This window comes from Varroa jacobsoni, unplaced genomic scaffold (genome assembly GCF_002532875.2).
Source record: "Varroa jacobsoni isolate VJ856 unplaced genomic scaffold, vjacob_1.0 scaffold_701, whole genome shotgun sequence".
Classification (NCBI taxonomy): domain Eukaryota; kingdom Metazoa; phylum Arthropoda; class Arachnida; order Mesostigmata; family Varroidae; genus Varroa; species Varroa jacobsoni.
The window spans coordinates 99493-116895 of NW_019213603.1; the positions used below are offsets into that span (position 1 = coordinate 99493).

Below are 17403 nucleotides of genomic sequence, written 5' to 3' on the forward strand. Positions count from 1 at the left end.
ACCGTAATGTCAATCTATTTTTTAGTTATCCTCTTGCTAGCTTCTGCGTTTCGCTCGTGGTTTCCCTTTCCTTCAGCCGTCGCCCTCACTGCATTGTAAACAAAGCGGCTAGATTTCGAAGACGGTCCTTACTAGTCTAAATTCTGAGTAACAAGTCCTTTGGAAATAGATAAACAGATTCCGAGTAACAATCGAAATCAGTCCCGAGCTTTTTGATCGGAATGAAGGGTGCGTGAATGAAAAAAAACTATTTTAAAGCATGAACCTATTGTGACTATATAAAGTTCTGTATTGCGTGCCGTAAATGTTCATCTCTCCTAAAAAAAGTAATGGCTCGTTCAACTGATTCGGACGACTACCATCGCTCTTGCCGAAGGAAACGTTACAGGAGTTCTAGCTCTTCATCAGCAAGGTCCGTCTCCATTCGATAGATTAAAACTAATACCTTACGGTCTTTTAGTCTTAGTTCTTTTAAGCATCGTTACCAAAACTACTCCATCTTATTCCATTCATGGCAAATGTCAGTAAAAGCAAATGAATTCCTATTATAAGCGTTTAGAGAATATGCTATGACTGAAATATAATGGGGTTTAAATTTGCTACAAAAAGCCTTTTTAGCCAGCTTTTTACGGTACAACAAAGATTGAAATTTAGAAGTCTCGTGTTTCTGAATAGTAATATGTATAAAGAGCTTTATGTTCCAATTTTAAAGCTTCACATAGATGCTTAGTCTCAATTTTGTCAATAAAGGCTTCTATTTGAGACCATGGCAGTAGCAGTTATTAACTTAAAAAAATCGACATTTTATGATACATTAGTGCAATTGATGTAATTAATTTTATTATTCAGCAACAACAATTGGACATAGCCAAAAATTTTCAGGCACAACAGTGATCGTAGAAGCAAAAAAGAACTGAGAGTTTCTATACGGGAAACGCATCTGTTAAGCTACTCTAGAAATGTTTTGCGTTTTACGTTCGGTACTATCATTAAGCACTGCCTCAGGCGACTAGTTTCCGGCATGAAACGAGGTAGCCGTATTGGGGTTTTAAGCTAATAGTAGTGTATGACAAAAATCTTCCGAAGTCTCTATGCTATAATTCGTGCGTGTATATAGCACCTGCTTCAATACTTATCTTCATTTTATTTTTCTGATTTGAAATTCACGAGCTTATGTTTAGCTGTATTATTAGTGGACTTAACTATTTTGTGTAACATCAAAAAAGTAAATCAGATGATATTGTTATATTTTATTAACTGATTCACAGCAGTTCCTCATCGAGCTCTTCCGACGACTCACGGGAACGACGTCGGCGCAGAAGGTCTCGCTCGACTTCACGGCGGCGAAATAAATCGAGAGATCGTTCACGAGAAAAGTACGTAATGAATTTCATACGTTGCTCATATAATGCCATCAGCACATACATATGGGCACCTGTTCTGTGTATTGCTAAACAACAGGTGGATACAAACTTCGTAGCGCTGTTTACGTACTGTATCAATATACCCAAGCTATAGACTTATTAGTATCCAAATAGTATTTTCTGCGTTTTCCTTTTATTATAGGAATCGTCGCAGTCGGAGTAGATCAAAACGACGAAGTGGCTCGAGGGATCGACGAGAACGATCTAACAAGAGAGACATAAAACGACGACGCACGCGCTCCCCAAGGTAGGCGCATCGCCTTCTCGTTGTCCCTCAAGGTTCTGTTGTTCTCGTGTCCTGTTAGGTCACGTAAGCCGTGCATTTTTAGTATGTCATAAATATTTTTATCTTGTTGTTTATATAGTGAGCAAATGAAAAGTTAAGCACGTAACAAGCGGATGCCATAAAAGGTTAAACTGGGGCACTTGTTGTTTTGAAACGCGTCGACGATGCACAAATGTGAGATAGTACTTGTCTCCTGCTGTGAGTCAATTTAAAAAAAACTCTTACGTATGTCAAACCTCTTCTGACTACCTCCGCTGAGGGTACTGTAGGGTTTGGTAGAACTTTCTCTTTGTCCGGATGCATATTAATGCGTTTGAGCAGGCTGTCTGTATGTCTTATCTTGAGATCTCTAGTCTTTCTTATATACGTTAGTTACAAACGTTTTAGAGCTATGCAATGTTATGTTCATAAAATGTCGCCTGTGATATTTATAAGTTTACTGGAATATTTTTTCCTCGACCGCTATGTCGTGCGAAGTTGATTCATTCATGATGCAATAAGCGCCGCATTGTAAACAAAATAGCTGACGCAAGCTCGAATTGTCCTCGGATATGTTTTTTTGTTCGTGCTTCTATATAGCCCAGGCTGTCATATTCTGAAATCAAAAAAAAAAGCCGATGAACGCAAAAACCTCCGTGTGTTGAGCATATCAAATATACTTGTCTTGTAAGAATCTTTCCAGACTATGTCAACGTTTAAGCCTGACTTTGGGTTCGGCTTATCGTGTCTTCTGTCAGACCTTGAAAAGAGATAAAAACAAGGTCTGCGCTTTTTGTTTCATTAAATTTCGCAAGTTTCTCTTTTTGTACCATACGCGTTGACTCCTGCGTCATATTACTATCCTGATTGACTGAAAAATTGAAGGAAAAAACTTTGATGGGCTCGAAACGCTTTTCTTCTTAGAAAAATTCGTGTTGCATTGCTATACGCTTATGCAAACATGATATTATACTATATACATATGAACCTACATTTGCCTCTTAATTCACGGTTAACATACAGTTCCTGTACAACATTGTTATGGTTTGTGCCATTACAGGACATTACTGGATAGGACAAACACGAAGCTTGTAATATGAACAGTATCTTGCCAAACGAAAACATTGTTTCGCTTCTTCTGCGATCTATCTTCAGGTTTTTAGGCCAACAGCCTGATTTATATTCTTGGATGTGAGTGTTGGCGTTATGAATTTACGTAAACGTTTCAAGTAACGTTCTATTTTCTCGATGCGAATTATGAATTAATCACAGTTCTAGAACAAAGGTATAACCAGTGAAATAAATGATAATATTAGTAGTGAATTATTTGGCATATTTTGATTTTACAACATTACTAACTTCTGTTGTTATTTCTATTAAGTTTTTTTCTTAGTAGCTTCTTTTCTCATTTGTCTCATGAATATCGGTACCGTAAAGTGTTATCACTGTTACATGACATATATATATATATATATATATATATATATATATATATACATACACAGAAGATGCATCTGAGATGATGACTGAAACTAAAATCAGAATCTAGTTTGTGTGATCGAATATAATTTGATATAGTTTAGATATCAGTTGTGCTCCTTAAGATTCGAAAATTAGCCCAAAAAGCAGAAAAAAGAAGCTAATAGATAAGAAGAAAAAGAAAAAAAAGAGGCTAATAACAAATGGCAGGCAGTTTTCAATGCAACTCGCACCTTATTCTATAACCTGTCTTATTTTGACTTATCGACTAACAAGGCATAAGGGCTTGTACGAAAATGTTAGTGAGTATACCATCTTTAAGAGCTAGTTTGAACACCAACGACGCAGGAGACCGTGAAGCGTAAGCCGTGGGAAGGAAAGGTGAAATTGTACAGCAGGAAAAACCCGTTGTCGAAAGTAGCCTGATGTACAGACAAAAGATAGACAAAAATGTCAATACGCGAACGTCATCATTCGTTAATTATTCATCGAGCAAACCTGTAGAATCTGTTAAGGACGCTGCGGCCGATGAGAATGGACAGGCGTTGGTGGGAGAGGGCAGGAATAAATACGAAACCTATTTCGTGTACGGCTACCAGTAGGTGGTATAGGAGAAGTAAAATGGAGGCGAACAAGAATGAAGGAAACAGCGCGAAGCGATGAAACGAAAAGTTAAAGAAAAGGTAACAAGAAAAGCAGCAGCAGTCAAACGACGGTGAAGCTTGGGATGGGGGGGGGGGGGGAGGAGGTAAGAAACAGCATGTAAATATTGTCTTCGTTACAATCATCACATCACTAACCGTCCGGCGATATTTGCCATCGGCTATATGTGTCGCTGTTCAATCGAGCTATACAGCTAGAGTATTGAACGATGATTGGAGCGATTTGTTGACGGCCAAAAACTGCCGACAGTTCATAACCAGGTCTAGGCGAATCCCCCTATTGCTGCTGCTGCTGCTGTGCGATAGTGGACGTAAAACAATACAAATAGAGCTTTTTTTTTGTGATTGCATCACAAACACTGTATTTATGCCTTTTTTACCTCTTCATTTTGTCAGAACCATAGTGGTTATTAGATGTGTTACATAGACTGCGCGTCTGGTTACTTCTTACAGATGCGTATGTTAAGTATTGCCGTTCACGGTACTGATAAAAAAAGTTATAGGGGTTTACTGAGAACTAGGTTTTTGCGCCACTCAAATGTTATAGATACGTAGTGAGGAAATGATAGCTCTAGGTTACATTAAAATGAAAATAGCTGCGGCTAAACTTATTAGTGATTAGCGGCTCGCAAGTGTTAAAAAGCGATTATCGTGCCACCGAAATGAAAGAACTGCGTTTGACTTGAAGGCAAAAATAAAGGTTCCACATTGTAACTATATTACATTCAGGTTTACAGATTGTGCACTTTTTAACCATTATATGTATATTGTTTACATATGGCGTAAATTTTAGGAGGCGGCGTAGCCGTTCTAGTAGTGGTAGCGCTGATTCGAGGAAGCGAGACACGAGAAAGCGTGATGATCGCCGAGAGTATATAGATATGAAGGTAAATACGAGACGAGACTCAATTAAAAGATTTTTTAAGCCGATTGCTGGTATTTGATAGAGGTAAATATGCGATAAGCAATGATACAAGTCGGTGGGAACGACTTCAGATGAATAAGTAACAAACTTGATTAATCGATCAGGTATGGGTAGGAAGCATGATTTTTAACAAATCTTTTCACTCGTTTGACATTTTCTAGGAGTGTTCTCGCGACGCATTTGTAGTGGAACTACCGACCGTGCAAAATGAAGCAGAGCGTTTACGAGCTATCGAAAGTATCAATAACGCAGGTTTCAGCCAGCAAAATTTTCTCTCCAAACGAAGCCAGCAGCCGACGAAAGCAGATGAGGTTGGGGCCGAATTTGAAATTTCCCGCTGAAAATTTCTTATCCTACGACCTCGTTTATGATTGTTCACGGCCAGTTTTCATTAACACAGCTTGCCGAACAACGACAACAACCATCGAGTGATAGCTGACTCAGAACCTCCTTATGAAACTTTATTGTAACAATTTCAAACAACGTTAATTTCGAAATTATTCGGACATCCACAGTAATCGCTACCAATTAAATGTATCTCTAATAAACTGCAAATAGCCTGCAGCAAAAGGCTAAACAATTGGATAGAGTATTACGAATAGATTAGATGAAACATTGCCAATTTCGTTATGATCGAGAACAACAATAGTAACTTTGTAATTTTGCTGACATTTCAGGGCATTGGCAGCGCCGGAGACGCACACGTCTCTGCGATGTTCGGCACTACTTCACTAGAAGAGTTTCTAGCGGCACAGGCCAAAAAACCTCCGAAGCTTACTGATTATAAGGACACGCCAGATCTTCTACTTCATGAAAATGTGCATTTTCCCGATAAATTCGATCAAGACGTCATTAATCAGTGGCTGCCATCAACTCTGGCAAAAAAAACTACCTATCATCCATTTGCGTATTGCAAAGCATCGCAAGTGCTGCTCTAACACTTATGACAGTTTTGAGCCCCACGCGTGATTTATTCTATAAACGAATTATTAGGATGCAGATATGTGCACGGAATTAAGCGGAATTCTTTACACTTACAAGATTCGGTTCTTAAAATTATGTAAAGGAGCTCAATTAATATGCTTTTAGCTAATTACTGTTTTTTCTGAGTTTCAGCTATACGACGAACCTGAACGACGCCAGGAAAAATGGCGGAAAAAGTTGCAGACTGAACGTCGTAAACGCCTTGTCGCACAAAGTGTACCTTCGATTGTTTAAATCCTTTCAAGGTTATTAAAGATGGCTTTAAGGAATAAATACAGTTGACATAATTGTACAATATGTGAAAAACTACAGAGTTGTAAAAGTACTTATTTTTTTTTTTGCCGTCTTAATAGTTTTTGACAACGCACGGAAAACATCTTAAATACGGATTTTGTATGTATATACCGTATTTTTGGTGAACATCAATAAAAGTGCCTTTATAAAGAAACCTCATCTTGGTAGAGATGTAAAATAAATATGCCTTCTCCAATAGTTAACTTTTCTCAGAAATCTCTGTAGCTGGGTTACATTGTTTAGTACATTTATTCGTAACGTTAAAAATAGGTGGATTTATGAGCTTAAATCATTCAAAGCAGTTTATGCTGACCATATTTGGGATTTGAATTGCGAATGATAAGAGTCAACTACCTATCTACCTGAATGCTCGACATTTTAAAAGACTACATAGTCTTTGTTAAATTTATGGTAAGTGTCCGTTTGCAGAAAATAGCGAACACGCATAAAAGCGTAAAAGTTCCCGTCTTTAAGCTAAACCTATACAACACCAATTGTATAGATTGTACTTCACAACCTTTATGCAAGGTTGTTCAAAATTCTGGATATAGTAGGCTCTGTAGGAGTTGAGAAACTAGATCTAACGATAGGGCCAGCGATTTTCGACCTTCGATATGTTACGTTAAAACCCGTGAAGTGTGCTGAAGGCGAAACATGAGCGTTTCATGTTCAATGTTGTAATCCGTGTCCAAGTGTAGGCCAAAAGAAATTGCTACTACAAAAGGAGCGAAAGTTTAGTTCTCTTTAGTTGATGCTGTCATCTCCTGTGAGCTCTTGGTAACGATTATTACCATGCTGGAAAGATTCAAACTAAGGGCGTTGTAAATATAGCCACTGGAAATTACCATTTCAAGAAAACCTGAAAGCACTCTAAAGGCTAACTAAAAACAGGACATGAAAACGATCAGTACGCGTCATGGATGTTGCAGATGGGTACCTCATTATTTAGATCCGAAAATCAACACTTTAGTGTCATCAAAATAAGCACTTTCAAATTCGACTGAATATACCTGATTTTTTCCGACCACCTCGAGAGGTTAAATAAATTGGGCCAGTTTTTGTTTTTGGATGAAGACCTTCATAATGGCAATAATTTATTTTTGCTTCCACTAGGGTCTCCACTGTTCCATTGTTTGGCTTCGCTGACGGGCTCTCCTTCTTCTGCGTGGCGGATGAGCGACAAAAAAAACCTACGTGGTTATTACTAGTTATATTTCTCAATGTGCGACTTCTCATTTTGTATATGGGAAACACCACTGACCTGTTTCGTATCGATATGCACGGCTGGAGACTTTAACGTAAAGTCTCCAGCCGGAGTTTTCGTCGACATGTCATGTAATCAACTCTGATTTTACCCGTCCGAAAGTCATCTGCCTGTGGACACCTTTGAAAGCTTCATCGTCTTACCAAAATGTAGTTGATTGGAAGCGTTTGTTGTCGCCATGGCTGAATATTGTCACACCTATAATAGATACAAGTATTCTAAGTACAGAGAAGAAGTCACTGCTAATGCGACGCAACTCGCCAAATCGGACCAGTCACCTCGGATTTTGAAACGTTTCCTCTGTTTCAGTCGGCTTCTTAAGAATATAGCAAATGGATAGCATTTGATTGCTACGGTCTGATTCGAGTTCTTCGTGGGGTGTCACACTATAAACGAAGTGTGCTTTGTCGGATCTGTACACATATTATTGGCAGACAGTACGATAGGCAATCCTAATTATAAGAGGAACTCGTTTCGAGTCTAATGGAACACAATGATGCTAACCATTACAAAAGGCAAACGTTTCTAGGAACCTATTACAAGCAAACGCTTGTAAATGTGTGCATCCCTTATTTTAAACGATCGTTGTGTTGACAGTACATGGCGAATTTTCTCTGCTTTAATTCACTATTTATCTGCAAGATAAACAACGGTAAGTTATTACAAACAAAACAATTTAGGTTGTCTAAAAGCTGTTCCAACTTAGTGCCAATGGCTCCGGAAGGAGGTTTACCTGCGATTACCTGACTTAATCCATAATCGATATGTTTTTGTAGTTCAATAATATATTAGTTTTGCATAGAGTTATGCTGGCGGGTTTTCTGCCAGTGGTCTTCATATTCTATTTTATTGAATAGAGCTGGCGTTGCTCGATCGTTTAGATCTGACGTGGCACCCATGAGCGACGCGGCGGTTATAATGGACGCCTATTCCCCGTTTTTATCTTTATACCTCAATATGAGCCAGGGCAAATCTTTTAGAAGGACCTCCATTTACACGTAAAATCTGTGAAAAATTCCGCATGTTTTACGAAATAATGGCGGTTTATATTATTATAATTATAAATATCTGCGAAAGCTTTTTGGCTAGTGCTGCTCGTCGCCAAGCCAGTCACGAGGCTTCAAGGACAATAACTTCTTGATAAAGAATATTATACTGAATGGAGGGGGGGGGAGGGGATGTCTCTTGACAGTTTGCAAACAAATGTACTTGTTGTGTGTATGTATGTATGTATATATATATATATTTATACAAATTATGCAGTCGTATGACTCACAAAATGTAAAGAGGCTTCTACCTTACCCAGGATAGCGGCCGCGTTGTATTCACCGAAATTTTTTACAAATTATAAATTATGTTCTACTGTGAGATAATGGCATCTCTAGCTTTAATATTAGTTATCAGATATTGTCTTCATGAGGCAGAAAACGGTGGGCTAAATCATATAACCATAAATGTGAGTTCAGTTCAGGCCCTTCGGAAGCAAGACCACATTGCTCATGCGATAAAGTAGGACCTAAGTCCTTAAGGATACAAAGACGTGATTTCCGTCGGTGTAAGGACTAATTAGTTGCATGTATTTTAACAAAATCGGCCAGTCTCTCAGTTTGCCGATACTTAATTCGTTAAATATTAGCCAGCAGCTCTATTAATTTAGAGGGCGTTTCTCTTTTTTAGCATCTTTACATTATATTTATGTTCTTGTATGTATGTTGCGAATATGTTGTTCGTACCGGGGTGACTTGAACGAACTGAAAATGAGGAAGCAGACATAAGAGTCGTCCTATAACAAATGTAGCAGACGAAAAAGAATAACAACAATCGAACATAATATTAGTGCAGAAAAATTAATCCAATAGCAGTAAAACTAATCAGTGACACGGGCCAGGAAGTAAGTGACATCTTGTCGTTAGCTTACCGCCTTTAAAAAAACCATTAGCGGAGGTGGGTCAAACATAGTACCATACAAATATGCGTTTTTTTCCTCAGTAAATTTATAAATAAAACCCATTGTAATAACTAGGGTTTCATTTGCACTTGTCACGAGTTGTACAATGCTGATCACAATGCAGCAACTGCCATTGCAAGATTTCTTCGCCCTGGTAGCCTTGCATCGTTTCCATAAATCAAATACAATCTCTTCTAGCTTCGTCAGCAATGCGCGACAATCCTCGTGCTCGATAGAGATCTGATATCAACTACAGACGTTAATTGGATAAATATTCGTATCATTTTCCATATAAAAGTGGCCTCCATGAGGAGGAAAGTGCAGCACAGTTTCTGTTGAATAATATTTGAGATTGTCTCAGGGGGACTGCGTGGCTACCAGGCCAAACCTGCGAGCCTTAAGGCTTGCGTGGTAAAGTTCGAAGCGATTCCGAATTTATAAGGCATTACGTAGGTTAGGGGTCGGCCAAGAAGCATGTCTCGTACCGCAAAAACCGCAAACCGCTAGTCGAGCTTCGACGAATCGTTGTGCAATAAAAGGTGTTTTTAAGTGGCGGACACATTATAGATGAGACAACTATTCGCTTATAACTTGTTTCTCTATCCCTCTTTAACAAATCCATATTCTCTTTTTAATCGAATTATAGACGGATACCGTCATTTGATATGGATTCCAACAAAGTATCGAACGAAATAGTGCATCAAGAATACAAAGGGCTATATTATAACACGTGCTCAATCGATAATGATTGTGCCTCGTTTAATTACAAGTTTTTAGGCCATTCGGCCATTGGCACCTAGGCGATAGCTATTACGAGTATTAGCCAACCTCACATTTCAGTCGTTTGTCTCGTTCGATGTCACAAAATTAGTCGTTTCATTGACAGTTTTGGTCGTCCTACGAGGTGTGTGCCGCGTTCGCCCTTGTGGCATAGTCACAATCGACAAAGAAGTCAACCTGATAAAGTAACCGACCGACTCAGCGTTGTGTACGTTCGTTCAACGGCAACTACTGCCGCCGCTGTTTCAGCTGCTGTGTGTAGTGTTATGCGATGTGACGGGGTGTGCCTCTGTATTGATCACTCGTCAGCTGGCAAGCTATATTTCGCGTCTTCGACAACAACGACGACGAAGGGTACCACACGTCGCCCCCACACCGAATGGCTCCAGACTCGGCCCCTCCGCCGCGAATCTAGCTGTCCCTGCTGGCTCAGCCCCTTCTGCTTACAAACCGCTAGCAGTGAACACTATGCGTCTGCTTGCTTACCTTGCTCCCAGCTCATCATGTCTGACATGAGATGTCGCCTTCCTCAACCACATCAGGCACCACCATCCACAGCAGTTGGCGTAACAGCATCTGTAAGAGCTGAAAAAGTCGCTGCCACATTGTAAGCACCATTGGTATGTAAGGATCGTACGCAAAGAGTACTTTCTTGGGCGAATGCTGATGCGGTTCCCAGCAAGCCGCTGGTGCTGGAGTGTCCGCGTCAGGCACCATTCCCCAATTTGCCCTTCCATCCCTCGACACATTCCGTGCGCGTTGTTTGACACGGCTAAACATACGCCACAAATAAGAGCCATGGTCGTCGTTGTAGTTGTCGCCGGTGCCGTTCACAGCAATGAAACCACTTCGCTCCTCTTTTTTCCTTCTCTTGTCTTTTACGCCACTATAAATATGCTAACACAATCCAGACAATCATCACTTAGCCAGTAGATCGGGGACCTATCACAGGAATACCGCCAGATAAACTAGGTAGTGGTGGCTCTGTAAAAAAAGTAGACGGAGACCAAATACTCAGCCTGTAAGTTCTATATTGTGATACTTTGTGATTGTTTGATAAGGCTGTTCTATTCCCTAATCCAGTGAAGCTTGACTTTGCATCCTATCTTGTGCGGCGGCCGTAATTTGCTTTGCGATTTTTTTCGTGCCTACGCTCCCGTCTACAAGACGTTCATCACAATGAAGTTTTTCACGGTAATAGTCTTATGCGTGTTACTGCTGAGCTCGGTGGAAACTCTTAAGAAGAAGAAGAAGAAGCTTTTTCTGGGCGGCGTTGTTGTCGGTGGCCTCACCAAGCTGAAGCTCACGGCAGTGGTCGGCCTCGGAGGCCGAGGCGGACATGGAGGTTACGGAGGTGGATATGGTAGCAGAGGCTATGGGTATAGAGGAAACAATTTTGGGGTGCCTTATGTCGTCGGCGGCGGAGGATCGGACGGACACAGTTCTGCTTACGGCCACGGGACAGAACGTGGCTCCGTCTATGAGAACTTCGGCGGTTATTCAAGCAGCTTTAGCGGATATGGCTACCAGCCTAGCTACTATCGAGGAGGTCGGGGTTACTCGTCGCATGGACATACGAAACAATCATACCAAAGCTACTATCCCGGCGGGTTACACGGGATTTCTACATGCAGCCCTTGCTCATTTAAAGATAAGAGTCCACTATACGCCGGAGGATGGTAAAGCTGTGCTAACTAGAATAGCGCAGATGCAGTCGACGTCTGCGTATGCGAGAAAGGCAAAACAAACAAAAAGGAGTTACATCAAATGTAGCACACAGTGCAAACAGCGCATAGACCCTATGTACAGCATATCACAGTTAATTGCATCTATATGTATATGTTGGTCTTGTTTATAAGTTTCTAGATAGTTATTTATGTGGCTAACTTTGTGATGGAGTATCTGTTAAGGAAAATATCTTCAGGACAATGATATCGTTGTAGTTTCCAGTCCCAGTGAGACCACTGACGTTATATCATAGGGTTTCGTTTGTCCATGTAAATTTCTAATGAGTAATATGAAATAGGTGCGTTTTGTGGCAGTTCTCGTCAAGATCATGTCGCTCGTTATGTTAAATGGAAATATTTCTAACGACAAACCTCTTACAAACCGAAAACAAGACGGAAACGTTGAACCGAAGGATTAATAGCCATGAGGGTCATGTCTCTACCTAAGAATCAGTTGGACAGCCGAGAGGTGGCTTAGCCTAAGCGCGAAAAAATTGTGCGAACTCTGATGTTATTATATTGTGCAACCTTACGTAGAATCGTGCCATGCTGTGTACCCATGCAAGACAAGCCAGGTTAGGTTAGGTGATCGAAATATGTTATTGGTTCATTATTTTTTATCCTTGGCGGCCCATTAAAAGCCGTCACGGGCTTTACTAGTAGCATTTGTACCTGGTTAATGAATTAACAGGTGTATATTGTATATGATACTCATATTATTTACTAGACTATTATATTTTTATATTAATGGGCAAGTAGTCATACTATCTATTTGCGACTTGCATAACATTTAAACACTTATAATAAAGATAATTACGGCGTTAAGTACACAAATCGATTGTTGCCGTTTATTTTCGACCAACTCTCGCATTGGATAGAAAAAGCGAGACCGTCGTCGGTGTAATCGTCGAAGTGTATGACCGTCGAATATGGCTGCGACTAGGTCTACATAAAATTCCGCAACGAAAAATACCTGGCCACCAACTAATTTAGACGTAAGTGTTTGATTTCTGTGACGTACGAGTAGAACTACCCTCCTTGAGGCGCCATTCGTAAATCAAAAAAAAAAAAAAGTTTCCTTCTAACCTGTTACTCCTATGCCAACTGAGAGCGTTGACGTTCGAAAGACAAGACGGGCTCTGTTATCTGCACTTTGTATAGCCCATAACCTAGGTTATCGAACCTAGCAATAAGGGTAACATAGACGCGCTTCAACGTAATTATCTATGGTTGAGGATACTCACAACTGTTATGTGTGTAGGGCTCAATTTATAAGAAGCCGCTTTCATGAATTTAATGGTACGTTATCCGGTCAAAGTTAACCAAGTTAAAACACTGAGATGCTTTTTGAGCTCGTAAAACGTTTCCAGATTAGACGTTGACAGCAACTGATGAGGGCCCTCATCAAACCTCTGTAGAATTCTACTAACCTTGTCTCAATCCATTGCAAACGACTTAGCCAATCAATAATCCAGTTTATTGATTCGCTGCTTCAAGTCCTTAACTATTTGGTCGTAGGTTTTCAGGACGTGCACTTCACATTTGGTGCTAGAAAAACTCCAGCTAATCCTGAATCCTGGTTTCGAATCGACTTGGACGAGGTCTTCCGAGTAACATACATTTCTGAGTCTAACACTTGGATACCGTGTTTTAGCTGAAAATGATCCAATAACAAGCACTACACTAACTGTTGTTAATTCGCAAGATAACAATTTTCGAATTTTGGTGCCATTCGTGTACGAGTCGCCTGTCAGCTGTCTTTCAACAACAATTATGTAGATTTTCATTCGGATCCTGGCAGCAACGACGTTGCCACGAGTCTTACGCCTTTGCTTTAACATCCCTGGTAAGTAGGAAATGTTGAATAGTTAGCACACGTAATTGGTCTGTGCTTGTGCAACATGTGCAATGTCTAGATACAAGTGGCAAATGAGAGCGAAGGAAGATAACGAATCAGCAATTTTCCCTCCCCGATAGCTTCGAGAGGTCATACTGGTATTCGATCGCTGAGTGTCAACTTTTTCTATATTTTAAATCTTATTGTGTGCAGACGCAGAACAAATGTTGTGTATAAAAAGTATGTATTGATATTACTCTCGAACTGGTAGAAGTTTAATCTGTACAATGAATGAACAAGCACATTTACAGTATTCTCAAAAGAAATTCAAGGTCATTTAAGCACAAGCTAGTTATCTTTGTGCAAACGTAATGGAATCATCATCGGTAAGCTTATAGACGGGCATGTTTACTGTTCAAATAATTTGTCTGTTGTGCTACAAGTGTAAGCACTGTTTCAAAACGACCTCGGAATAAACCCGAACAAAACGATGGTCGAATACCCATGGCTTACCGTAGTGCGGTTCTAGTTTTTCACCGTGGTGCCATAAAGTGAAAGTTGATTAGAATTTTTATTCTCCAATGTGTGCTGCATTATTTGAACCCGATAAGAAGTGACGGGTTACTAAGTACGTATGGGAAAAACAGAACACTGCTTGAAATTTTATGCTCACGTTAATGGAGAAAAGTCTCGCTAATGCTATACTTTATCTGTACGGTTTAATGGGTTAATGACGCTGATGACTAACGGTGGGTTCACTCGATGATCTTCAATTTATTATTACTGGGTTAACACTTTAGGTTGGTGACATATGTTACGCGTCGCTTGATAAGCACCGATTTTATTCAATAGTAAGTACCCAATATATTATCCAATTTATTATGATATTCAGTAATAAATATCAGGGCAATTACGAAGTTAATTTAAATTTTCGAGTTTCTTTTTAGCCGCTATAAAAATAGCGTGACTGACACAGGGTCGAATGGGTCGTGGCGGTTCGTTAGGGTACGATGGAGGGGCAAAAGTATACGTGGGCGGACTGCGTTACGGAGCCACGGAACGAGATGTTGAGAGGATGTTTGATAAATACGGACCAGTAAGTGGTAAAACTCCTCCTCAGTTACTATGTCTAATCGTCCAGCATTTCTGGCCAGCCTGATTATAAAAGTGTTCTGTGATCAGCCAATGTAGGTGGCTCACTATCGACTTTAACTCGGTACGGTAAACAAAAGTAAGGCATCTTTGTTCATTCTTCCGTTTTAAAATCCTCTTTTAACCCAGATTGAGCGAATATTTGTCGCTCGACGTCCTCCAGGATTCGCGTTCGTTCACTTCAGCCGAGAGGAAGATGCTGAAGAAGCTGTCAGACGATGCGATGGCCGCGAACTAAACGGCCATAGCATCCGCGTCGAGATGTCACATGGCAGGCGAACGAATCGCAAAGCATGGTGGAGGTCAGTAATTGTTATCATCTACGACATAGATTTTCGTCTATAAATGAAACAGCACAATCACAATTGGCTAACATGTAGCTCAACGATCTACTGTTCAATAAATACGTTGGCGATTTAGTTTCTAGCACAGCTAATTTGTTGAACTCGACAAACGAGCAATGCTAATCTTACATTTTGTCCTTTTAACCAAACCAGAAAAACAACACAACAACAGCAGCAGCAACAACAACAACAACAACAACAACAACAACAACAACAACAACAACAGCTCGCTCGACCTTCTCCGAAAACACGAGCCTATTCGAGTCCTTCAGTCTCGTTCTTCTGCAACTTCTGGCCATTCCTCCTTATCACTTGTGCAATGCATGACGTAATTCGTTCAACTCGTCTAAATGTGCCGCTCGACAGTGTACTTCGGTCGATAGACCTTGAAACATAACGGGACGACCTCACTTGTAACGCCTCAATTGTGGACGGCGAATTGTACGCGTCAGCGCTGCTTAGGGGTCAACTCTACCACAATAACTACCACGTAGAATTTTCGGGGCCCCTTTGCCATTAGGGCTTAGGACAATGTCTACAGTAAAGTTACGTCAATTCTACATTGTCGACGTAGAAAGGCGACGCGGTAAAAATCAGCAGTAGTAGGAAAGATGAGCTCAAGAGACGTAACAGGTTACAATTTACCCGAACAAACTGTTAAGTTGAGCCTTCGTAGATGCCCACACCAGTGGTGGTAGGTGACGACAATTCAAAGGACTGCTTGCAAGTTAGAGATATTCCGCCACTTTGTATTGGTTTACCAGCTGATGTCCATTACCCCCATACGGTCTCTGCGATTTTTCTACGCGCATGTAGACGTTTGCTGATTAGTTATTACCCGGCATAGTCTAAGCTATTGTATTTCCTGGAAAGTTTTTGCTTTGAACATACGAAGTTGGTTCGTAATGTGCAGAACCAATTAAGTGAATTGCAAATTTTACAAAACAAGATCTGTACGCCGTAAAATATTTATGTAAAAATACGTGACGGGCGTTATAAATTATATGGGTCATTATACGGGCTGACATCCTTGTAATATCGTTTTTTTTCTTTGGGAAGGAAAACCTTCATCGTCCGTTGTCTTGATAAAGAAGAATCTTACGCTAGAATATCTGAGAGCAGTAAGTTCTATTATGTAGTAGAGGTATATGGTGCAGCTCAAGCTCAACGATGATTTCGATTATTGTTATAGCTTTTTCTTTGCTGTAACTTCTGACCACTGTTAATATCGTAGTTGTTCTCATCGATAGTGACGTACACGAATCAGATTAATTGTACTGAAGTATGTTACATACTTTCACGATCATTGCGAATTATCGAAATGTTTAGATAAGTCAACTCCAATTTATTGTACATTAATACCAACAAAAGGCAAAATCTAAAAGACAGACGGGATTCGCGATCTCGGTCACGCTCTTCATCGAGAGGTCGCGATAGGAGGGTACGAAGGGACTCCCGAAGTCGGTCGAGATCACCACGGCGGGATACAAGAAGTCGTTCGAAGTCGGTCCGTAGAGATACCCGAAGGTAAACTTTAAATTCGCGTACAGCGTAGCGCGTACAGCGTAGCGCGTATAGCATTTAGACAAAATAATAATTCATGAACTACTTGATACGGTTTCAGATCGCGTGCTAACAAAGCTACGCTACCCTTGCGCTAGCAGGTGCTATTACATCAGGTTCTGAACGCTTTTTTTTTTTGCATGGGTCTCATTGCAGATCACCGAGCTACAGCAGTTACGATGCTGAACGTCGAAAATGAAAACCTACACAGCTGGCTTTCTAAATGTCGTAACCTGATTTGTGGCAATGCCTTAACTTACTTAGCAAGCGCTTCACTTTTAAATTAAATGATAAACATCAATTTCTTCAAATAAATTTCATTGTAACGAACAAGCCCCGTTTTTTTCTGCTGCTTTACTAGTATACATTAGCCAGAGCGACCTCATCAAAATGATGAATTACCTCCCGAATTCATCAAACTAAGCATTTATATAAATAAAAAAATACGTGCCCTACTAGATCGAGCTTCACTTCATTTAGTAACAAATTGTACTTCTATATGTAATATGCTCTTGTTAGGTCATATTACTGGCGTCAGTATCATACCTGTAGATGTCCGTAACCCCGATGAACTCTGAACAAAAATCCCAGGAAATTTTTTATAAATCCTTACCAGAAATTACTACGCGATATATTAGTGAATGCTCAACTAATCATGAAACATATCGCAGTCTTAATGCGGTAAGTTGATTTCGGCGTTGCCGATAGTCTATTCTCGTATTTTGTTCACTCTCAGATCGAGGTCAAATAAAACC

General features: G+C 40.2%; 2 protein-coding genes and 1 long non-coding RNA gene across 18 annotated transcripts; 2 read left to right on the forward strand and 1 right to left on the reverse strand.

Moving 5' to 3' along the window:
- Nucleotides 1-78: 78 nt before the first annotated feature.
- LOC111262793 (uncharacterized) lies at nucleotides 79-6215 on the forward strand. Of its 3 annotated transcripts, XM_022837346.2 has the most exons (7): nucleotides 81-412; nucleotides 1269-1376; nucleotides 1567-1671; nucleotides 4624-4717; nucleotides 4917-5066; nucleotides 5433-5573; nucleotides 5872-6215. In XM_022837346.2, exons 1-7 carry the CDS (start codon nucleotides 330-332, stop codon nucleotides 5971-5973), a joined length of 783 nt encoding a protein of 260 aa, XP_022693081.1. In that variant the 5' UTR covers nucleotides 81-329; the 3' UTR covers nucleotides 5974-6215. The 3 variants fall into 3 exon arrangements, with proteins under 3 accessions (XP_022693078.1, XP_022693079.1, XP_022693081.1); XM_022837343.2 differs by having other exon boundaries at nucleotides 79-412; nucleotides 5433-6215; XM_022837344.2 differs by having other exon boundaries at nucleotides 79-412; nucleotides 1272-1376; nucleotides 5433-6215.
- Nucleotides 6216-7088: 873 nt separating this feature from the next.
- Nucleotides 7089-13300, reverse strand: LOC111262796 (uncharacterized). Of its 4 annotated transcripts, none has more exons than XR_002681859.2 (3): nucleotides 13183-13265; nucleotides 10512-10610; nucleotides 7089-7495 (listed from the first exon to the last, which is right to left on the reverse strand). It is a non-coding gene; the product is annotated as an uncharacterized LOC111262796 (long non-coding RNA). The 4 variants fall into 4 exon arrangements; XR_002681858.2 differs by having other exon boundaries at nucleotides 10512-11009; nucleotides 13183-13254; XR_015312046.1 differs by lacking the exon at nucleotides 10512-10610 and having other exon boundaries at nucleotides 13183-13300.
- Nucleotides 13301-13498: 198 nt separating this feature from the next.
- Nucleotides 13499-16981, forward strand: LOC111262794 (RNA-binding protein 1). 11 transcript variants are annotated; one of them, XM_022837350.2, is made up of 6 exons: nucleotides 13637-13975; nucleotides 14390-14440; nucleotides 14537-14685; nucleotides 14871-15043; nucleotides 15239-15779; nucleotides 16457-16596. In XM_022837350.2, exons 3-5 carry the CDS (start codon nucleotides 14572-14574, stop codon nucleotides 15480-15482), a joined length of 531 nt encoding a protein of 176 aa, XP_022693085.1. In that variant the 5' UTR covers nucleotides 13637-13975; nucleotides 14390-14440; nucleotides 14537-14571; the 3' UTR covers nucleotides 15483-15779; nucleotides 16457-16596. The 11 variants fall into 11 exon arrangements, with proteins under 11 accessions (XP_022693087.1, XP_022693085.1, XP_022693086.1 ...); XM_022837352.2 differs by lacking the exons at nucleotides 13637-13975; nucleotides 14390-14440 and adding an exon at nucleotides 13499-13598; XM_022837351.2 differs by lacking the exon at nucleotides 14390-14440 and having other exon boundaries at nucleotides 14526-14685.
- Nucleotides 16982-17403: the final 422 nt, after the last annotated feature.

Coding starts and splice junctions, on each gene's coding strand:
- LOC111262793 (XM_022837343.2), top strand. CDS start 330: ATGGCTCGTTCAACTGATTCGGACGACTACCATCGCTCTTGCCGAAGG. Junction 1,377..1,566: donor AGAGATCGTTCACGAGAAAA/GTACGTAATGAA, acceptor CTTTTATTATAG/GAATCGTCGCAGTCGGAGTA. Junction 5,067..5,432: donor AGCCGACGAAAGCAGATGAG/GTTGGGGCCGAA, acceptor CTGACATTTCAG/GGCATTGGCAGCGCCGGAGA.
- LOC111262794 (XM_022837352.2), top strand. CDS start 14,572: ATGGGTCGTGGCGGTTCGTTAGGGTACGATGGAGGGGCAAAAGTATAC. Junction 14,686..14,870: donor TGTTTGATAAATACGGACCA/GTAAGTGGTAAA, acceptor CTTTTAACCCAG/ATTGAGCGAATATTTGTCGC. Junction 15,044..15,238: donor AATCGCAAAGCATGGTGGAG/GTCAGTAATTGT, acceptor TAACCAAACCAG/AAAAACAACACAACAACAGC.